General features: G+C 40.0%; 1 protein-coding gene across 4 annotated transcripts in view; it reads left to right on the forward strand.

The window, feature by feature from the left end:
* The window catches only part of TRIP4 (thyroid hormone receptor interactor 4), a 64,998-nt gene that overhangs the window by 16,441 nt on the left and 31,498 nt on the right, over window positions 1-17,059 (forward strand). For all 4 annotated transcript variants that reach the window (XM_049905552.1, XM_049905553.1, XM_049905554.1 and 1 more), the window contains 5 exons: window positions 1,698-1,913; window positions 4,410-4,536; window positions 8,205-8,389; window positions 10,999-11,123; window positions 12,363-12,454. In XM_049905552.1, coding sequence (XP_049761509.1) covers window positions 1,698-1,913; window positions 4,410-4,536; window positions 8,205-8,389; window positions 10,999-11,123; window positions 12,363-12,454 — 745 coding nt within the window. The remainder of the gene's footprint in view (window positions 1-1,697; window positions 1,914-4,409; window positions 4,537-8,204; window positions 8,390-10,998; window positions 11,124-12,362; window positions 12,455-17,059) is intronic.

Genomic DNA, 17,059 nt, shown 5'->3' on the forward strand with positions numbered 1-17,059 from the left:
CAGAAGCAGATTGCCATATGTTTCTCCCACGGAGCAGCTCCTGGCTTTGAATTGCCAACCTTTTGGTTTTCAAATGAGAACTTAACCACTGTGCCACCAGGACCCCTTCTAGAGAGCAGAGGTAGCACCATATTATAGGAAGGCATCACTTACCCTTTCCTTTCCCTTTGACACTGATTTGTTTTCTGATTCAATAATCAGTGTATTTAAATATATCTAAATTGGCTTTTAAACACCTATACTGTTGTTGCTGAGCCCACTGACTTCTCTTTAGGAGATAGATTTATGGATTTGTTAGTTCAATTTTTTTTTATTTCCTTCTCTTTCATAATTTTCATTTGAACAAAATATGTATCAGATCCAGTAGGTGGTAAGAATGTTTAGATAAGACTTCGCAAGTGGCCATGGGAGAACCTGTGCAAGTCCTGAGAGAGCCCTGGAGTCTCTTACTTATTGTGACTGACCTGGGAGTCCATTCTTGGCATTATAATCCTCTCATGAGCCAGCACCTGTTACTTCCTTCCAAACCATCTGCTATGAATATATGAGATATAATTTAGGAAATTATCCCTTAAGTGAGCCCATCACAAGATTTGTAAATCACATTCACTCTTTATTCTTTAAATATCACATTTAGCCCTACCCAGTACAACTTAGCGTTAGAAATGGAATTAGAAGTGTATTGCATTTCTTGATAAATAAAAACTGAAAAAGGGCCTCCCCTACTGATGTTGCTGCTTTGCTGGTTATGATCAAGGGCACCAGTTTTATAATCTAAGTTCATGTATAGGGCCAATTTTCCCCTGAACCCTCCTAAATGTCCTACTTTAAGAAAATTCTACTTTAAGACATAAAATCTTTTAATAACTCCAGCTGAGTCCTGAAAAACTGAAATCAATGCATGAGCCTCATATCAGTATTTCCCGTATGCCTATGTAGATCACTAATTTATGGTGATGTGTAAATTCCGTCTTAACTGGATTTGTAACTTTGGAGTAGTCACTTAACTTCTGTGAGCCCCAGGATCATTATCTGTAGAATAAGAGAGCTGGATCATCAGGGTTCCTCCTGGTTCTCAGTTTCTACGTCCATATGCTCTTAGGGATAGGCCTGACTGCCAGATCTTGAAATTTGGCCCAGCGTATTAGTGGAGGAACTAGAGATAGGGTTGTTGCAGGGAACGAAAACTGACATGTAGTAGTAGAGAAATAGCATGTCCTAAGAGTAGTTAAGCCCCAGCCACAGGACATTCTAGGATAGAACTTGAGTTCTTAAAGGAAAGGGAAGCAAAGGGCCTGCCAGGAATAGGCTGGGAGCCAATTATGGAGGGATTAGGATATTAAGTAAGCTGTCAAGACATGAACTCAGATGTAGCAAGACCAGGCTGAAGCCCTATTATCAGAAAGTGAGGACTGGATTAGTGAAAAGTAGAAGGACAATGGATTATGGTACTGTATCTTTTCCTGCCTGAGATTCAGATTAGTTCTAGGAGCTGGGCTGAGCCTGCATTGGGGACAAGATATATGCAGAAACTGGGAACCAGGTAAAGCTTGACCTGATTTATGAACATTCTTGGGTATCTGTATTTGAGATATTAACATCCAGGAGAAGAATGAGCTGCCTTCAAATAGTTTCTTAGTAATCAGACCCTATTTGTCAACTAGTGACCTAATTGCCCTGGTTCTTTTTTTTGTTAGTGTTCGAAGGACCCAAGTCATTGACGATGAGTCAGATTACTTCGCCACTGATTCTAACCAGTGGTTGTCCAAAATTGAGCGGGAAACCCTGCAGAAACGACAGGAGGAGCTGAGAGAACTTCGACATGCGTCCCGACTCTCTAAGAAGATCACTATTGACTTTGCAGGCAGGAAGATCCTGGAAGAAGAAAATCCACTAGCAGAATATCACAGCAAGTAAGTAGGCAGCTCCAGAAAGGGTCTGAAAGAAGGGGCAATTTGACTGTAAAGGATTTTTCCCCTCTAGAGAATCCATTATTTTTGTTGATTTTAAAAGTAATACATTCATTTGGAATGCAAAACATGTAAGAATAACTTAAAATTATTTGAAAATAAACAGGGTAACTTGTCCTAGTAGGTAAAAACAGTTACAGTAATTAAAACAATGAGGAGTAGTTTGGGCACAGGAATATATCGATAAAACATAGCACAATCCAGAAAGAGACCTGTGTGTGTGTGCATGTGTGCATGGATATGCTTATGAAAGAATTAAACATATGATGTTGGGATATTAGCCACCAGTTTGGAAAAAAATTAGGTTAGATCTCTACTTCACACCATACTGTGATAATTGGTGTGACTGAAGAGAGAAATAAAATAAATGGAAAGAAATATAGAAATATAAGAGAATATTTTTATATAATTTAAGTAAAAAGACAGTACCAGATGGGGAGAAAATATTTTAAACATTTTCAATTAGGTATGGATAAAAAAAAAAAAAAACAAGAATAATATCCATACTATATAAAGACTTCCTGCAAATTAAAAAAGACAAAAAATCCAGCCCAAAAATGGGCAAAGGCTAAGAACAGAGGATTCACTGATAAGGAAATACAATTAGCCAATAAACATCTGAAAAGATGCTCAACTGATAACTAGGGAAACACAAATTTAAAAACACAGTGTATCATTTTTTGCTTAACAAATTGGCTTAAAAAAAATGATGATACTGCGAGTGTAGGAAAATGGGAGCCCTGGTGGCGCAGTGGTTAAGAGCTTGGCTGCTAACCAACAGGTGAGCAGTTGGAATCCACCAGCCACTCCTTGGAAACCCTATGGGGCAGTTCTATTCTGTCCTATAGGGTGGCTATGATTTGGAATTAACTTGACGGCAACAGGTGTTTTTTTGGGGGGGGTAGGAAAATGGGTATACTCTTCTTACTATGGATGGGAGTATAAAATAGCACAGCCTTCTAGAAGGGAAATTTAGCAGCACCTCAGAATTTGAATTGTGCATACTTTTTGACTTAATAGTTACATACCAGATATCAAAATGTCTGTTTCCTCATCTCTTTGTCAACAACTTGTTTAAACATTTGCCATTCTGACACGTGAAAAAACGGTATTTCATTGTAGTTTTTAATTCACATTGCTTTGCTTTGGTTGTGTACTAGTAAATTTCAGTGTTCTAAAATGTATTGATTAGCTATTCGTATTATTTGTTTTATAGATTATAGAGTTCTGAATATGCTTACTACTACAATATGTCTCAACTCCATTTCTCTCCTTCAGATCCCACTATGTCTACCCTATTTTAGACCCATCTCTTCCCTCAAATTCTTGCACTTTTTTTTTTTTCTTCATGCCTTTGTTTCTGATTGGTTTGGAGATCCCTTCCTCAGACCTCTGCCTTAAATCTACTGGGTACAACCTGTGGGATGATGTGATAATAACCACCAGATAGACTGTGCCTAGCTCAGTAATTGTTACGTCCTTCCATTTATTTTCCTCATCTCTACAGCTGTCTTAAACCTGCCACTTAGATTGAAAGCTTCTTGAAGGCAGGAACCCAGTCCTCCACACCTTCTAAGTTGCCTCGCATATGAGAGATTCCTGACAAATAGTCCTTGAGTCGAATTCAAAGGCAAGTTCAGCCTTTCCTACTAGTACAAACTTTTCATTATGTTGTGCCTCAGGATGCTTATCATCCACAAACATCTGTCAGCATGGCGTGGAGTACAGCAGCAAGTCATGTGGAGGGAGAGACTAGAATAATATGGTTCCTGCAGGGCCTGTGGTCTCTTAATAACCAGTGGGATTATTTCCACAATCCTTAAGTGAAAAAGCATCATGTTCTTTTACTGGTTTAGAGTCAAATAGCCAGACACCATAGGCACAGGATAACATGGGATGTATCAGATGACTGTTTAGGTAGTAGGTGCTATACGACTTCAGAGAAGGCAGCAAGGACTTTGTGCTGGGCCAGGAGGAGGCTCCTTTAAGAACTTCCGAATGTTGAAACAATGATAGAATTTAAATCAGCACGGAGGAGTGGGGAGGGACCCCTGAGTGGGCAGAGGAATAACTGGTGTGTTGAGAAGACAATGGGTTGAGAAGATAGACTGCGATAAAACAAACTCTCTTCCCTGGGCCAGACTCTTCCTAGGCAGCTTTTCTGATCTTGGCATTTTTAGTGATGATCCTGTTAAACAAATGAATGATTGTAGTGTGCCCTACCTATTTTCCTAGTGTTCTGGAACTTTTCCTAACTCCTATTTCTTAGGATTCTTGGAACGAAGAGAACAAAGTTGTAGGGGGAGGACTGTTGTCTAGGGACCCTTCTTTGAAGTCCAGATTTTATGACTGTTGAAGAGTTTTATGTTAATGGTAAGTAAGGATGTTCTGAGCGTACAGCCTAACCAGTTACTCTGTCCTTTTGGTTCGTTTTCATAGACTGGATGGGACGATACAGGCCATTGCCAGTGGAACCTTGAACCAGCCTCTGACCAAATTGGATAGATCTTCTGCAGAGCCTTTGGGAACTCTGGTGAATCCCAACATGCACCAACCTCCTCCCCAGGTTAGTGGATCTTTTCTCTAGCTGATGAGAGAAGTTTGAGCCCAGATATTCTCCTTTAAAGTGTGTCTATTTCATAGGCTTTTGGTACAAAGTCCACTCTCTCAAAACACCTGCCAACTTTATTCCCTAACCCAATTTCCTAATTTTTTTCTTGGAACACTTCTGACAAGTTGACCTGTATTATCAGCTGAGTATGTCCCAAGAGAGGTTTTTGTTAAGTACAGTAGAAATTTAGATAGTTACCTCGTGGTCCTTTTGTTAACATGCTTTCTTTTGTAGGTAGTCCCATAGAGTAGTGTTTTAATTTAAAATATTAGTTCACTTACTCATTGTCATCATTCATTTAGCTATTAAATCTGTATATTGAGCATCTGCTATTATAAGCACAGTAATAAGTGATCAGCCAGACACTGATTCTGTGCTCAAGGAACTCACAAACTAATAGGGAAAAGAGCTTCCTAAATAGCTAATAACAATAGAGATATTAATAAAGTGTTGTAGGAACTCAGAGTGGGGAGAGACTACTTCCAGTTGAGGGGAGTAAGAGAGGGTTTCATAAACTGGCACTGGAAATAAATACTCAAAGAAATGGATGTTTGGGGATGGTGGAAAGAAAACATTCCAGACAGAATGAACTGTAGGAACAAAAGCGTGGGTACAGGGAAGTATACTCAAAAAAACCCATTGCCGTCATGTTGATTCCTACTCATAAAGACCCTATAGGACAGAGTAGAACTGCCCCATAGGGTTTCCAAGGAGTGGCTGGTAGATTTGAACTGCCAAGCTTTTGATTAGCAGCCATAGCTCTTAACCACCGCACCACCAGGGCTACGATATTTAAAAAACCAAAAAAAAAAAACCGAAAAACCTCATTGTCAACAAGTCAATTCCAACTCATAGTGACCCTATAAGACAGAGTAGAACTGCCCCATAGGGTTTCCGGAGTGCCTGATGGATTCGGACTGCCGACCTTTTGGTTAGTAGCTGTAGCTGTGCAACCAAGGTTTTCTATATGTAAGGGATGATGAATTCAGCTACCTAGATTGCCCGAAACCAAACCTGATGCCATCAAGTTGATTTTAACTCCTGGGGACCCCATAGGACACAGTAGAATTGTCCCATAGGGTTACCAAGGCTTTAATCCTTATGGAAGCACACTGCCACATCTTTCTCCCTCGGGGCAGCTGGTGAGTTTGAACCACCATCCTTTCCTATAGCAGCTGAGCACATTAACCACTGTGCCACTAGGGTTCTCTGGTTACCTAGATAAACCAAAGCCCATTGACACCGAGTCAATTTCAACTCATAGCAACCCTGTAGGGCAGAGTAGAACCACACTATAGAGTTTCCAAAGAGCACCTGGTGGATTCAAACTGCAAACATTTTGGTTAACAGCCATAGCACTTAACCACTATGCCACCAGGGTTTCTAGCTATCTAGATAGGGCTCATAAAAAGGATTATCATGGGAAATAGAGCAAGGTTAGGTAGGTAGGATGAAATCACTAAAGAGCTTAAATGTTTAGCTAAGAAGTTTTAATATTTTTTATTTGTAAATGTGAGCCATGAGTTTTTAAGCAGAGAGATTATGCACTCAGAACAGCGCTATAGACGGCTTAATTGGAGACATTCCTTTAGCACTGCATATGGACCAGGTTCTGTGCTAGCTGCTGGGAAATTAAAAGGTAAAGGCCCTCCCCTGTACTTAAGAACTTCAGGCTTAGTGGGAAGACATGCAAATACAAATAATTATAATACTTTAAGATAATTGCTATAATAGAGACATGTTCTGGGTATCGTAGAAATTGAGGAGAGGGTATTTGTGGATCTGCTGTAGGAGTCACAAAAGAGATAGCATTTGAGAGGAGACTTAAAGGGTGAGTAGGCGTTTCCAGGCAGACGAAATCTGGGGAAGGAATTCCAGGCAGAAGATGCAGTACACACAAAGTCTCGGCAAATGGAGAGCACTGGAGGCTGGGGAACAAGTAATTGAGGATTGTTAGAACTTTACATGGATTAGTAGGCAACACCTGATCATGAAGGTCCTTACGTCTAATGCTAAGGAGTTAAGGTTTTATCCTAAAGTAGGCAAAGAGGAATTCTTGAAGAATTTTAACAGAAAATTGGCACAATCTCCTTGCCTATGCAAATCATGGATTGGAGAGAGAAGTAAGACTTGACTAGAGGCAGGAAAATTGCTAAGGAGGTTGTTGCAGCAGTACAGTGGGGAGATGATGAAGGCCCAAATCAGGGTTGAAGTACTAGTAGGGCAACAGAGAGAGATTTAAAGGCTTAAAATAGAGGTAACGAGACTAGTTAGCAGGCTCTGTAGTAGTCTTATTAAAGGATAATAAAGTGTTCGTTTAAGGAAATGGCTGTGGGAATAGAGAAACAGGTGATATATACTTATGAGCTGTAGTAGAGGTAGGACAGAAAGAACTTGGTCCTCAGGATTATTCAAATACCAACTTTTTTATGAAATCACTTGTTTCCCCCATAGTGGACTGGTTCTTTCTCTGTGTTCCCGTATGATAACTGTACCCTTACTTAGTGTTTATTCCCTTCTGCCTTATGTTTTAGGTAGTTATTTATGTGGCAGTCTTCCACTAAGTTTATAAGTTCCTGGAAAGCAAGAACCATTTCTTTTTCATATTTTATACGTCTCCCTTCTTTATGTGCTTTCCGCATAGTTAAGTACACAGTAGATGTGGGTTTTTGAAAAGATATGACACAACTGATTAGAAACATGAAATTTTGTTGCAGAAAGATTCTCTGAGATTCATTTAGTCCACCCTCATTACTTCACAGTTGAAAAGACGGAAACCTGCCACTCCAGTGTTTTTTTTCCTATGCATTATTAAAATCAAATATCAGAAAATCAAGACAGCTGACCTCAAACCCCACCTAACAGAGCTTTTTTTGCTATTGTTGTTAATTTTGGAGCACTTGATCTTCTTGCTCTGGAAGAAACATTAAACTTTGTCACCCTCTGAACTTCTTCCAGGACTCCTCAGTCTCCTGTAATTACCTATACCCTGTAATTTTCTGCTCCCTTTGCCTGAACCTTGTTTCTGTCCTGCTCCATCCTCTCTTTCAGGAGACGGGTTGTTAATTTCAGGGTAGGAGAGTACTTCAGGCACCCAGTAGTCAGACCTGCTGCTGCTGACAGCATCTGCTTGGCTTTGTTATGGTACCAGCATGTGACCCCAACCCTAAACACGTGAAGAATATGTGGACCAAAATGTTGAACCTTCGTTTGGCCAATAGAATTATGTTTGGAAGTTGCCCAGAGTCCAATAAGGATCATTAATAAGTATAAACTAGAAATAATTACAGCTCTTTGGTCTCAGAAGTGTGGTGTTGCTGGAGTAGGAAAGCCTTGTATAGAAATCTCAACATTCCACATCATCCTTCAGGATAGAGCCTTGTTATCGCACCTGGGATCCTACTAAATTTAATGCCATATCCAGCTTTGTTGGCCTTGTTTCAGATGAAGGTGGGATATGTTTTTCTAAGAAAATACTCAAGAATGATGGCCCCATTATTAGCATTCATCTAATACTGTCCACCCACCTCATTCACCTAAACCTACAGGTTCTTCCCTTGTCAGATGGAACAGTGTTTGTTTTTTGTTTCTTCCCTCCCGCCCCCCCACCCCGCCCCGTATAGTGGGTAGACCAGATAGGTGCAGCCTCACAGAAGAAGGCTCTGCATTTAGCAGGATCGGAACTAGAGCTCGATTCACATCACCGAATGCGAATCCAGGACCAGGAGTTTCAGGAAGGCTTTGATGGTGGCTGGTGCCTCTCTATGCATCAACCCTGGGCTTCTCTGCTTGTCAGAGGGATTAAAAGGTAAGAGCAGAAATGAATCTTGGCAGTGGAAGATCTTAGGATGATAGAAACTTGGTTTGGAGTTATGGACTGGAATTAGTTTTCCCCAATCTAGTAATGATTTGTAATACTCTTCAGTACATGGAGCTATAAGCAATATATTTGTTACGGACTTGGTAGTAATTTTTCATTGAGTAGTTTAAAATCCTGAAGTTAGGCTAAGAATTTGAGTCATCACAAAGAATAGAATATCAGTTTTTTAAAGTCTTTGGAAGGAAATCTACTGAAAAAACTTGCCTTGGTTTTGCTTTTGTAATATTCTACTCAGCTACCTTAATGGTTTGATCCTATTTGAAGTGTCTGTTTATTCATTTTATTAAGATAGCAGCTTTGATTTTGTTTTTTTCATCTGCATATCTGTTAATCTGGGTAACCATATTGAGAAACATTTTTTTTTTACCACAAATTCCTTTCCTGCAAAAAGCAGGGGAAGTGGTGAGGGGTAAGTGGAAAGGGTTACAGGCTAGTGGTGCCTGTTGGCAGTAGTAGTAGTTTGCTTCTCCACGGTTTCGTATGCTTCTTCATAATTCAATTTTTTTAAATGTTTTTTTTTTCTTTTATAAATGTAAATAAAAAATTGAAAAATATAGAAAATTAGCTAGAAAAAGAACTATCACTCATAGTCGCACCACCTAGAAGCAGCTCCTGTTCGCATTTCAGTGTTTATTTTTCTTCTCTCTCCCGTGCACGTGGTTGTGTAGTGAGATCCTCATGTGTATTTATGTGTGTGTGTTTTTTTCTTTCACTTATCATTACAACCTATTTGTTTTCCCTTCTTACTTTATCTACTAGAATTTTATAGGCCTGGTAGTATCCTAACTTGTAACAGCAATAATGCCTTGTGTTTAAATAGAATTTTACAATTTTCAAAGCAGTAGTTGTATGACTAGGTCAGGCCAGTAGTATTACAATCTTTCACAAATTAGTTAGCAGCAGAGGTGGAACTAGCATTCAGGTTTTCAAAGTGGTATTTCCACTCCACTCTGCAGCTTCAGTCACTTCCCCACTTCCCTGAGAAGAGAATGATCAACATTTAGGAACCATCGTTCCTGCTTTGATGGTTTCATTATTGGCTGTGATTTCCATCCTGTGTTAACTTACGCTGCCATTTTCTCCCCTGTTGAAGGTCGGACTTTCATACTTTGGCGCTTCATTGTTTTCTGTGTGCAGTATGGTAAGAACAAGCACACAGCAATCTGCTTTAGCACCAGGGCAACCGGCCTCAGATGTCTGTTCTTCTTACTCAGTTCTCTACAATTTCGGTGTCTTCCTTTTCCAAAGTAGAAAACTAAACATCTTGCCTTCTGCCGAGGAAATCGGAATGTTTACACTTCTCTCGCCCTATTTTGGATCTGTGTTGTTCATATTTTCTCCCTGAAAAGAACAGGATGATCGGCATCCAGCCCACAATCACTAATCCCACAGAAATAACGTGGGTGATTCCACTACATTCGTGCGACCATTTTCCCGGTAGCCCTTCAGGTTATTCGGTGTAGAGGGCAGACATATATTGATTCATTTCCTATTTATTGAGCACCTACTGTCTGCCTGGAACTCCTCTACTTCACTCTATTTTGGAAAACCAAGGATATGAGAAGTTCACAACTCTCATTCCCAGTATAAGAATGGTATAAGAAGGGTATTTGGTGGGAGGTAAAAGAGAACCATCTTCTTATAACCCTTGGAGAGTGGCAGAGTAATTAAATTCTCTTGAATGCCTTGTTTTTCCACTTTAGGATTCTTTCACATTATTCAACAAATTGTTTAATTATCCACAAAAAAATATAACCCTATAGAAAATATAAATGAGTGTGGTTGTAATTAAAAAGTAAAGATGATAGACATTTTTATTGTCATTGTTGTTCACTGCTGTCAGGTAGGCTCCCAACTCATGGCACCCACATGCACAATGGAATAAAACATTGCCAGGTCCTGACCACCCCCATGATTGGTTGCAGATCCTACCATTGTGATCTGTAGGGTTTTCATTGGCTGATTTCTGGAAGTAGATCACCAGGCCTGCCTTTCTAGTAGGTCTTAGTCTGGAAGCTTTGCTGAAACCTCCTGTTCAGCATTCTATTAAATAATAATTATAAATTACCACTTTAGGAGAGTTATTTGTGTTTGAGGATTTTTTCTCTCAGATTAGAGAACAATTAATCAACAGATCTTCCAGGAAAAGATCAGTCTTTGACTCAAAGAAGGTCAAGGACTTTCATTTATGTGGGACAAAATGGATGCTTTGAACGTATTGGGTTTGAATTGTAGAAGTCCCAAAGCTAGTCAGAGCTCTGGGTCTGAGTAGAGGGGTCAGGTGAAAAGTGTTAGGGAGTTGAGAGAGATGAGTTGTCCTTGTTCTGATCATAGGAGAAATCAGAGAACAGAGTTCATCCTCAAGTGAAGGGTTTTGTGGAAAAAAAGTGTTTTTCACAAAAGCTATCTGTCTTGGTAAGGTATCATCTACAGACCTCTTGTTCCTACTGGATAATTTTCTATGGAGCTTGTATGTTGTGTGATCCTCCAGGAAACTAGAACTTAGACTCTTCTTACTAAATTTGTATTTGTTTAAGGGTGGAGGGCAGAACCTGGTACACCCCTCACAGAGGACGACTTTGGATAGCAGCCACAGCCAAAAAACCCTCCCCTCAAGAAGTCTCAGAACTCCAGGCTACATATCGTCTTCTTCGTGGGAAAGGTAACAGCCACATAGTCTCCTTTCATTCCTGCTTTGTGGAGAGAAGTCATTGACTTTCATCTTCTTCACTTCCTTTTTCCTGTGGCTTTTTCTTGGCTGAAATGGAGTTTTAAACCTTTTATCTGCTGTTTGTTTGTTTAGTGGCAGATCATATACAGCTGTTCAAAGCACAATTTGTCAAACAGTACAAATAAAAATACCAATTTCCAGTACCAGAAATCAATGATTTTATCTAAGTAAATTTCTCCTGTCTTTTTTATTATGAAGATGAAATGACTGCTGTAAACTCTGGGGTCTTTAGATTGGGAAGAATGTCCACAGATAAAAGTTGATTGACTTAAGCAGCATATTTTGGGAATCACCTACTAAAATTTGGGTCCTAAATAATACTTCTGGTCCTTGAGTGTCCTGTTTTTTTTCCCCCTCTTATCCAGCCCATACAGTTTTTTTGAAGGTAGAAAGAGAGGATAGTTATAGATCCATCTTTAAAACGGTTTTTAAGAAACTAAGCATGAGGAATTGCTGAGAATCAAAAATGTATGCTTAAAAACACATTTCTTTTTTGACTTATTTGAATAGCTTGTTTTAAATTTATATTCTGACATTTTTATGGTTTTTACCACCAGAGAAGAAAATTCTGTTTTCTTGACACCTGTAGCTGCCTTTCTCTGTTTCCAAAACCTATCTGCACCAACCTCTAGTCTGATCCAGTTCAGCATAACAGAATTGATTTGTTTGGAATGAAGTTTTGTTGTCCTCAAACTTTGATGATGTGAGGACAATAGGTTTCTAAAGAAAAATTTTCCTAGCCTAGTATGTGGATAGTGGACTAATCAAGCCACTCACTAAATTTTTCCCTAAAATACAACCCTCCCCCCCAAAAAACCCATTGCCGTCAAGTCAGTTGCAACTCGTAGCAACCCTATAGGACGGGGTAGAACTGCCGCATAGGGTTTCCAAAGCTGTAATCTTTACGAGAGCAGTCTGCCACATCTTTCTCTTGTGGAGCGGCTGGTGGGTTTGAACCACCAACTTTTTGTTTAAAAGGCACATGCTTAACCACTGTACCACCAGGGCTCCTTAAAATTCAAACAGTTGTGCCAAATAAAAACCTCTTTGTTCCTTTGTCTACAAATAGATAATGGAAAATATGACTTGTTCAGGATTGAAAACAGACTTGTGAGTTCTAGGGTCACAAAGAAGGAAATTTATCCAATCCTTTTGCTTTTCTTGATTCAGATTTGGAATTTCCCAGTGACTATCCGTCAGGTTGTCTTCTTGGCTGTGTGGACCTAACTGACTGCTTGTCCCAGAAGCAGTTTAAGGAGCAGGTGAGTGAACGAGTACTTCTCTCAGACACATGCTTGATTTACCGCCATAAAAGTGTGCCGCCATAACTGACCTGTAGATTATTCTTTATGGAATATCCTAGAGATAGTAAGGTGCTAGCAACTTTGTATTTAGATCTATGAGGAGAGTCTTCTAATAAGGAAATATTGGGGGAGAAAAGACAAAGGCATAGACAGAAAAAACTTAGTGATGCTTTGATTTTTAGTGTATGGACTAGTGCATAGACATTCCTTTATAAAAAGCTCTGTGCAAAATCCAGCTGAGAAGTGAAGTATAGGGTCTTCATCCCTTACTAAAACTTTGCTTCTTTTAGTGAAGAAGCTCTTGGTTATCCCTTAAATCCTTTTGATTGAGTGCCAGGGATGGTAGGATATGTTAATGCTTATTCTGGAGCACATGATCCAGGCCAGAGAACTCATGGTAGGCAAGTATGTTTCAACTCTGGTTGCCTGGACTGTGCCATGTGTGGTGCATATGTTTGTATTATGTGTTTTTATTTATTTTGGTCACTAAAGATTGAATTGACATAAATAAAATGCATTTTTGAACAGTAGAGGGAGCTGAAGGACTTCATCTTAGTAATAAAACTCCTGAAATGCAGAGCCTTTAGGTTTAGGCGGAGCCCTGGTGGTACAGTGGTTAAGTACTCAGCTGCTAAACAAAAGGTTGATAGTTCAAACCCACCAGCTGCTCCATGGGAGAAAGATGTGGTAGCCTGCTTCTGGAAAGATTTACAGCCTTGGAAACCCTGTGGGGCAGTTCTACTCTGTCTTACAGGGTTGCTATGTGTTGGAATCTACTCAGCAGCATTGGGTTTTGGTTTGGTAGGTTTAGGCTCAGAGTGGCAGAAATCCAAAATGGGAAAGTCCACCCCTGGAGCATGAAGAGTGTTTCCTAATAGTGTAAGTTTCCTGTTCTTTGAACAGTTACTTTAGGCAATAGGGCCTCTGCCACTGTGCTTAAGGAAATGTGCTTCAGCTTAATTTTTTTCATAAACTTCCTAGTTTTCCAGGTTTAACTGCCTTTCCTTACTGCTATTAATATCTACTTTTTTTTTTTTTTTTTTTGCTTTTCCTATCCATCTTGCCCTTCTGTCCTTTCCTCACAGATGTTAGCCTGCAGCAGTGTTCTTCCTCCAGATTCCTGTCTTTTGTTTTCTTGAGGGTTGCTTCCTCAGCCCCCCTCTGATTACTGTATGTGCAGGAGTGCAGTGCGTGCATGTCGGTGTGAATGGTGACTCTCAGCCTGTTGTTCTGTCCTGAGTACCTGATTCAGAATTAGGCTAAGCCACAGGCATGTGGAGGCCCTTGTCACTCACCCTCTTGGGCCTATACTGTCCATCTATAGCTTTTGCCACCGCCCCCCCTTTTAATGTCTTCCTTCCTACCCTCTCTTCCCTTTTTTTTTCAGTCTAGAAGTAATAATTATAAAAATACCTTGCATTGCTGTGGGCTTTACAGTTCTAGAGACTCTCCCAATCATTAACAGCTTAGTGTAACTTAAAGGTTCATGTTTTCCTCCCAGGATATTTGCATTCTAAAAGTGAACCAAAGAGCATCTGGTAGTGGGTGATGGGGTTTGGCAAGGGACCTGCTTTACTTTCTCATCTGTCTGTCAAGCAAACACCACATGATGCAAGGTCAATGATTTCAATCTCTAGCCAGTTAGCCAGTCTTCTTTCTGCCACAGATTTGTGTAGAGAAGGGTAGGAAACTATAATCCTAGTCTATGGAGTACTGCAAGTGTTACAGAAATTAGAAATGTAATTAATAGAGCACATCTTTTTTGGTTTCTCAAGGATACCTGTCTTTCAGGTCAACACGATACTCCTACTTCAGTTTGTATTCTGTCTTTTCTCCTGAGGTTGCTATGAGCAGTGCATAGAAGTGCAGTAATCTTTCCATATGTTCCCAGCTGGAGGTCCTGGCAACTTTCCTTACAAATTTCCCTGATATATGACATTGTAATATACCAAAATGCCGGAAGCCACTAGGCTTCCTTAAACACAGGAACCCCATAACCATTTCCCCCTGTGGTCAGCTTGTCTGTGTCTTTTCCCGCTGTTTCTTTCCTGTGTTTTAGGGTGGCCTATAAATGTATTTAGAAACCCTGGTGGTGTAGTGATTAAGAGCTATGGCTGCTAACCAAAAGGTCAGCAGTTCGAATCTACCAGGTGCTCTTTGGGAACCCTGTGGGACAGTTCTACTCTGTCTTCTCGAGTCGCTATGAGTCGGAATCCACTAGATGGCAATGGGTTTGGTTTTTTGGTTTTTATAAATGTATTCAGAATTGACATTATCCCTATTTAGGGATTATTTATTAGGTAAGGATCCTTAGCACTTTTAAAAGTCGTAGCTTTGGTATTTAGTTGCATCTCGGAAAATGTCTTGACTACCCTTAGTAATCCAGCTGTCTGTATTTGAGCTAGAGTTCAGTGTCGTAAGAAATGTGGTTGCCTAGTGTGTTACATGAGCCTCATTCTTGTTTCTCTAGAAGTGAGTTGAGAGTTTAGGAATAATAGCCCTAGACTAGCATTTCCCAAACTATTCCATGGCATTGATGTGCCCTGAAAAAAGGTTCTGTGGACAAATATATTTGGAAAATGTATTTGGATGAAACAAATTTGAGCATGTTTGCAGAACTTCTGAGAGCCCTTGATATGCTCATGTGCATTATGACTTGAAGAGGTACATACAACATGCAGTGTTCCCAAAACGTTTGAATACGTTTTCTCCCCTCCTCACTACCACTACTTACTTACGTATGGCAGAACTGGTATCCTGTGGTATGTGCAATTTAGGAAGCACTTAGTCCAGGTAGTTTGATTTTCCTTTATCCTCATAGGGGAACTCACTGAGAGAGAACCATCCAGGAATCCATTCCCTGACCTGTGTTTTTTTCTGCATATCTGTGCCCATTTCTCATCACCCAGCTGAACCTCATTTTCTTTGGATACCAGTGTAGATCTAGTAAGTTTTTATTTCAACTGAAATTAAAAGTGATCCCATGTGACTTGGGTCACTTTTCACGTCTCCATCCTGTTCCTTACTTTTTTCCTTCTCCAAAGAAACACAGTAATTTACTTCCTGACCTCCCATCCTTGGCCTTTCTTTGATGAGTTAAAATATACTAAGCATTCGCTGTTTTTTGGCATAGTGTGAGCACTTACTTCTCTAAAAAAAATAACAGAATAAGTTTTATTAGTGGTTGTTTTAAAATCAAGTGCACTATGCTATGTAAGCAGCTTAAAAAATACGTGCTTAAAATACTTTCCCCTGAGCCAAGAACTTATCTTCCTTTTATCTTCTAAGAGTAGTATGGCTGGCATGGCTGATTTGTGCCAGGGGAAAAAAAAAAGTCCACTAGACCCTCAGTCCTCCTGAGTAATGGCAGGGGATCAACCTGGACAAGGTAGGAATGATACAGAAAAGGCTGTGGGCTCAACTCAGGGGAGAAAGGTAGATGAGAGCCATCTAGTTGAAGCTTTCTCATATTCCCCTGGAAGAAGCCCGTGTCAATTGCTAGCATTTTATCTGCCAGCAGCATATGTAAGCTCTCAAAAACAGCAGGGAGGATGTTGACTGCAGCAGTGCAAGGCTGTGGTTTGTAACCTCAATAGTAAGGCAGTTAAAACTTTTTTTTTTTTAACAAAGACATTTTGATTGCCAAATCCATAACCATTAGCAGCTATGGTTGTGAACAGTTCTGTAGACCTAACAAGTTTTCAGACAAAAAGTTGAGTTGGTGGTTTTTGTTTCTGTGTGTCTGTGTTGTGTTTGTACGTACTATTTATATCTCTGCCTTCAATAGCAAATCCGATTTGCCTGAAATCTCTTAAGGTCATTGATTATTCTGTTTCTTCTGAACTGAATCCATTCCTCTCCTGCCAGCTTACTGACCATTTAGTCCATTTGATCTTATAGCTTTTATAGCAGCCAGGACCCTGAGTATCTTCAAGGAATTATGCTGAGGGAATCTACTTCTGAGTGCCTCTATCCACTAATTGACATCAGCAGTAGGACTGCAGCCTTCCAGTGGGGAAGAGAGTAGCACTTGTTCCTTCTTTTATAAGCGAATCCAAGATCCACAGATCTTCAGGAAAATTCCGGATAGCATTTCATGTGTGGAAATGATTGGCTTCTGTCACCAATGGGCTATCTGTGAGTCTGAGAGGTGAGAAATTAGAGAATGAAGGAAGCACCGTTCAGTATTCAAACCAGGCATTGGTCTTGAAGATGCAAAGTCCCCAAATTCTCTTTTAATATGTGAAAATGTCCTCTCTGTTGTACTGAGGAAATCTGCTAATTCACAGACTTCAAAATGTATCTTCCTAAGAGATCCTTAGGGCTGTCTCTGACATCCAGCAAAGGGAAACTGTATGTGTATCAGCAAAAACTAGCCTAACCCTCTTCAAAATCACAGCTTACTTAAGTGAGACGATGACGGTGTCTTCAGAGTCCTCATGAAGTCTAGAACATTTACCAGAGTTTCTAGGTCAGAACAGGCTATCTTTAGGGTGGTTTGCAGCCTGAGTATCAAGTACCCACTTGAAGATGATTAAGGACCAACGTTATGTACGCTTTTTT

Source organism: Elephas maximus, chromosome 13, assembly GCF_024166365.1.
Source record: "Elephas maximus indicus isolate mEleMax1 chromosome 13, mEleMax1 primary haplotype, whole genome shotgun sequence".
In the NCBI taxonomy this organism is placed as follows: domain Eukaryota; kingdom Metazoa; phylum Chordata; class Mammalia; order Proboscidea; family Elephantidae; genus Elephas; species Elephas maximus.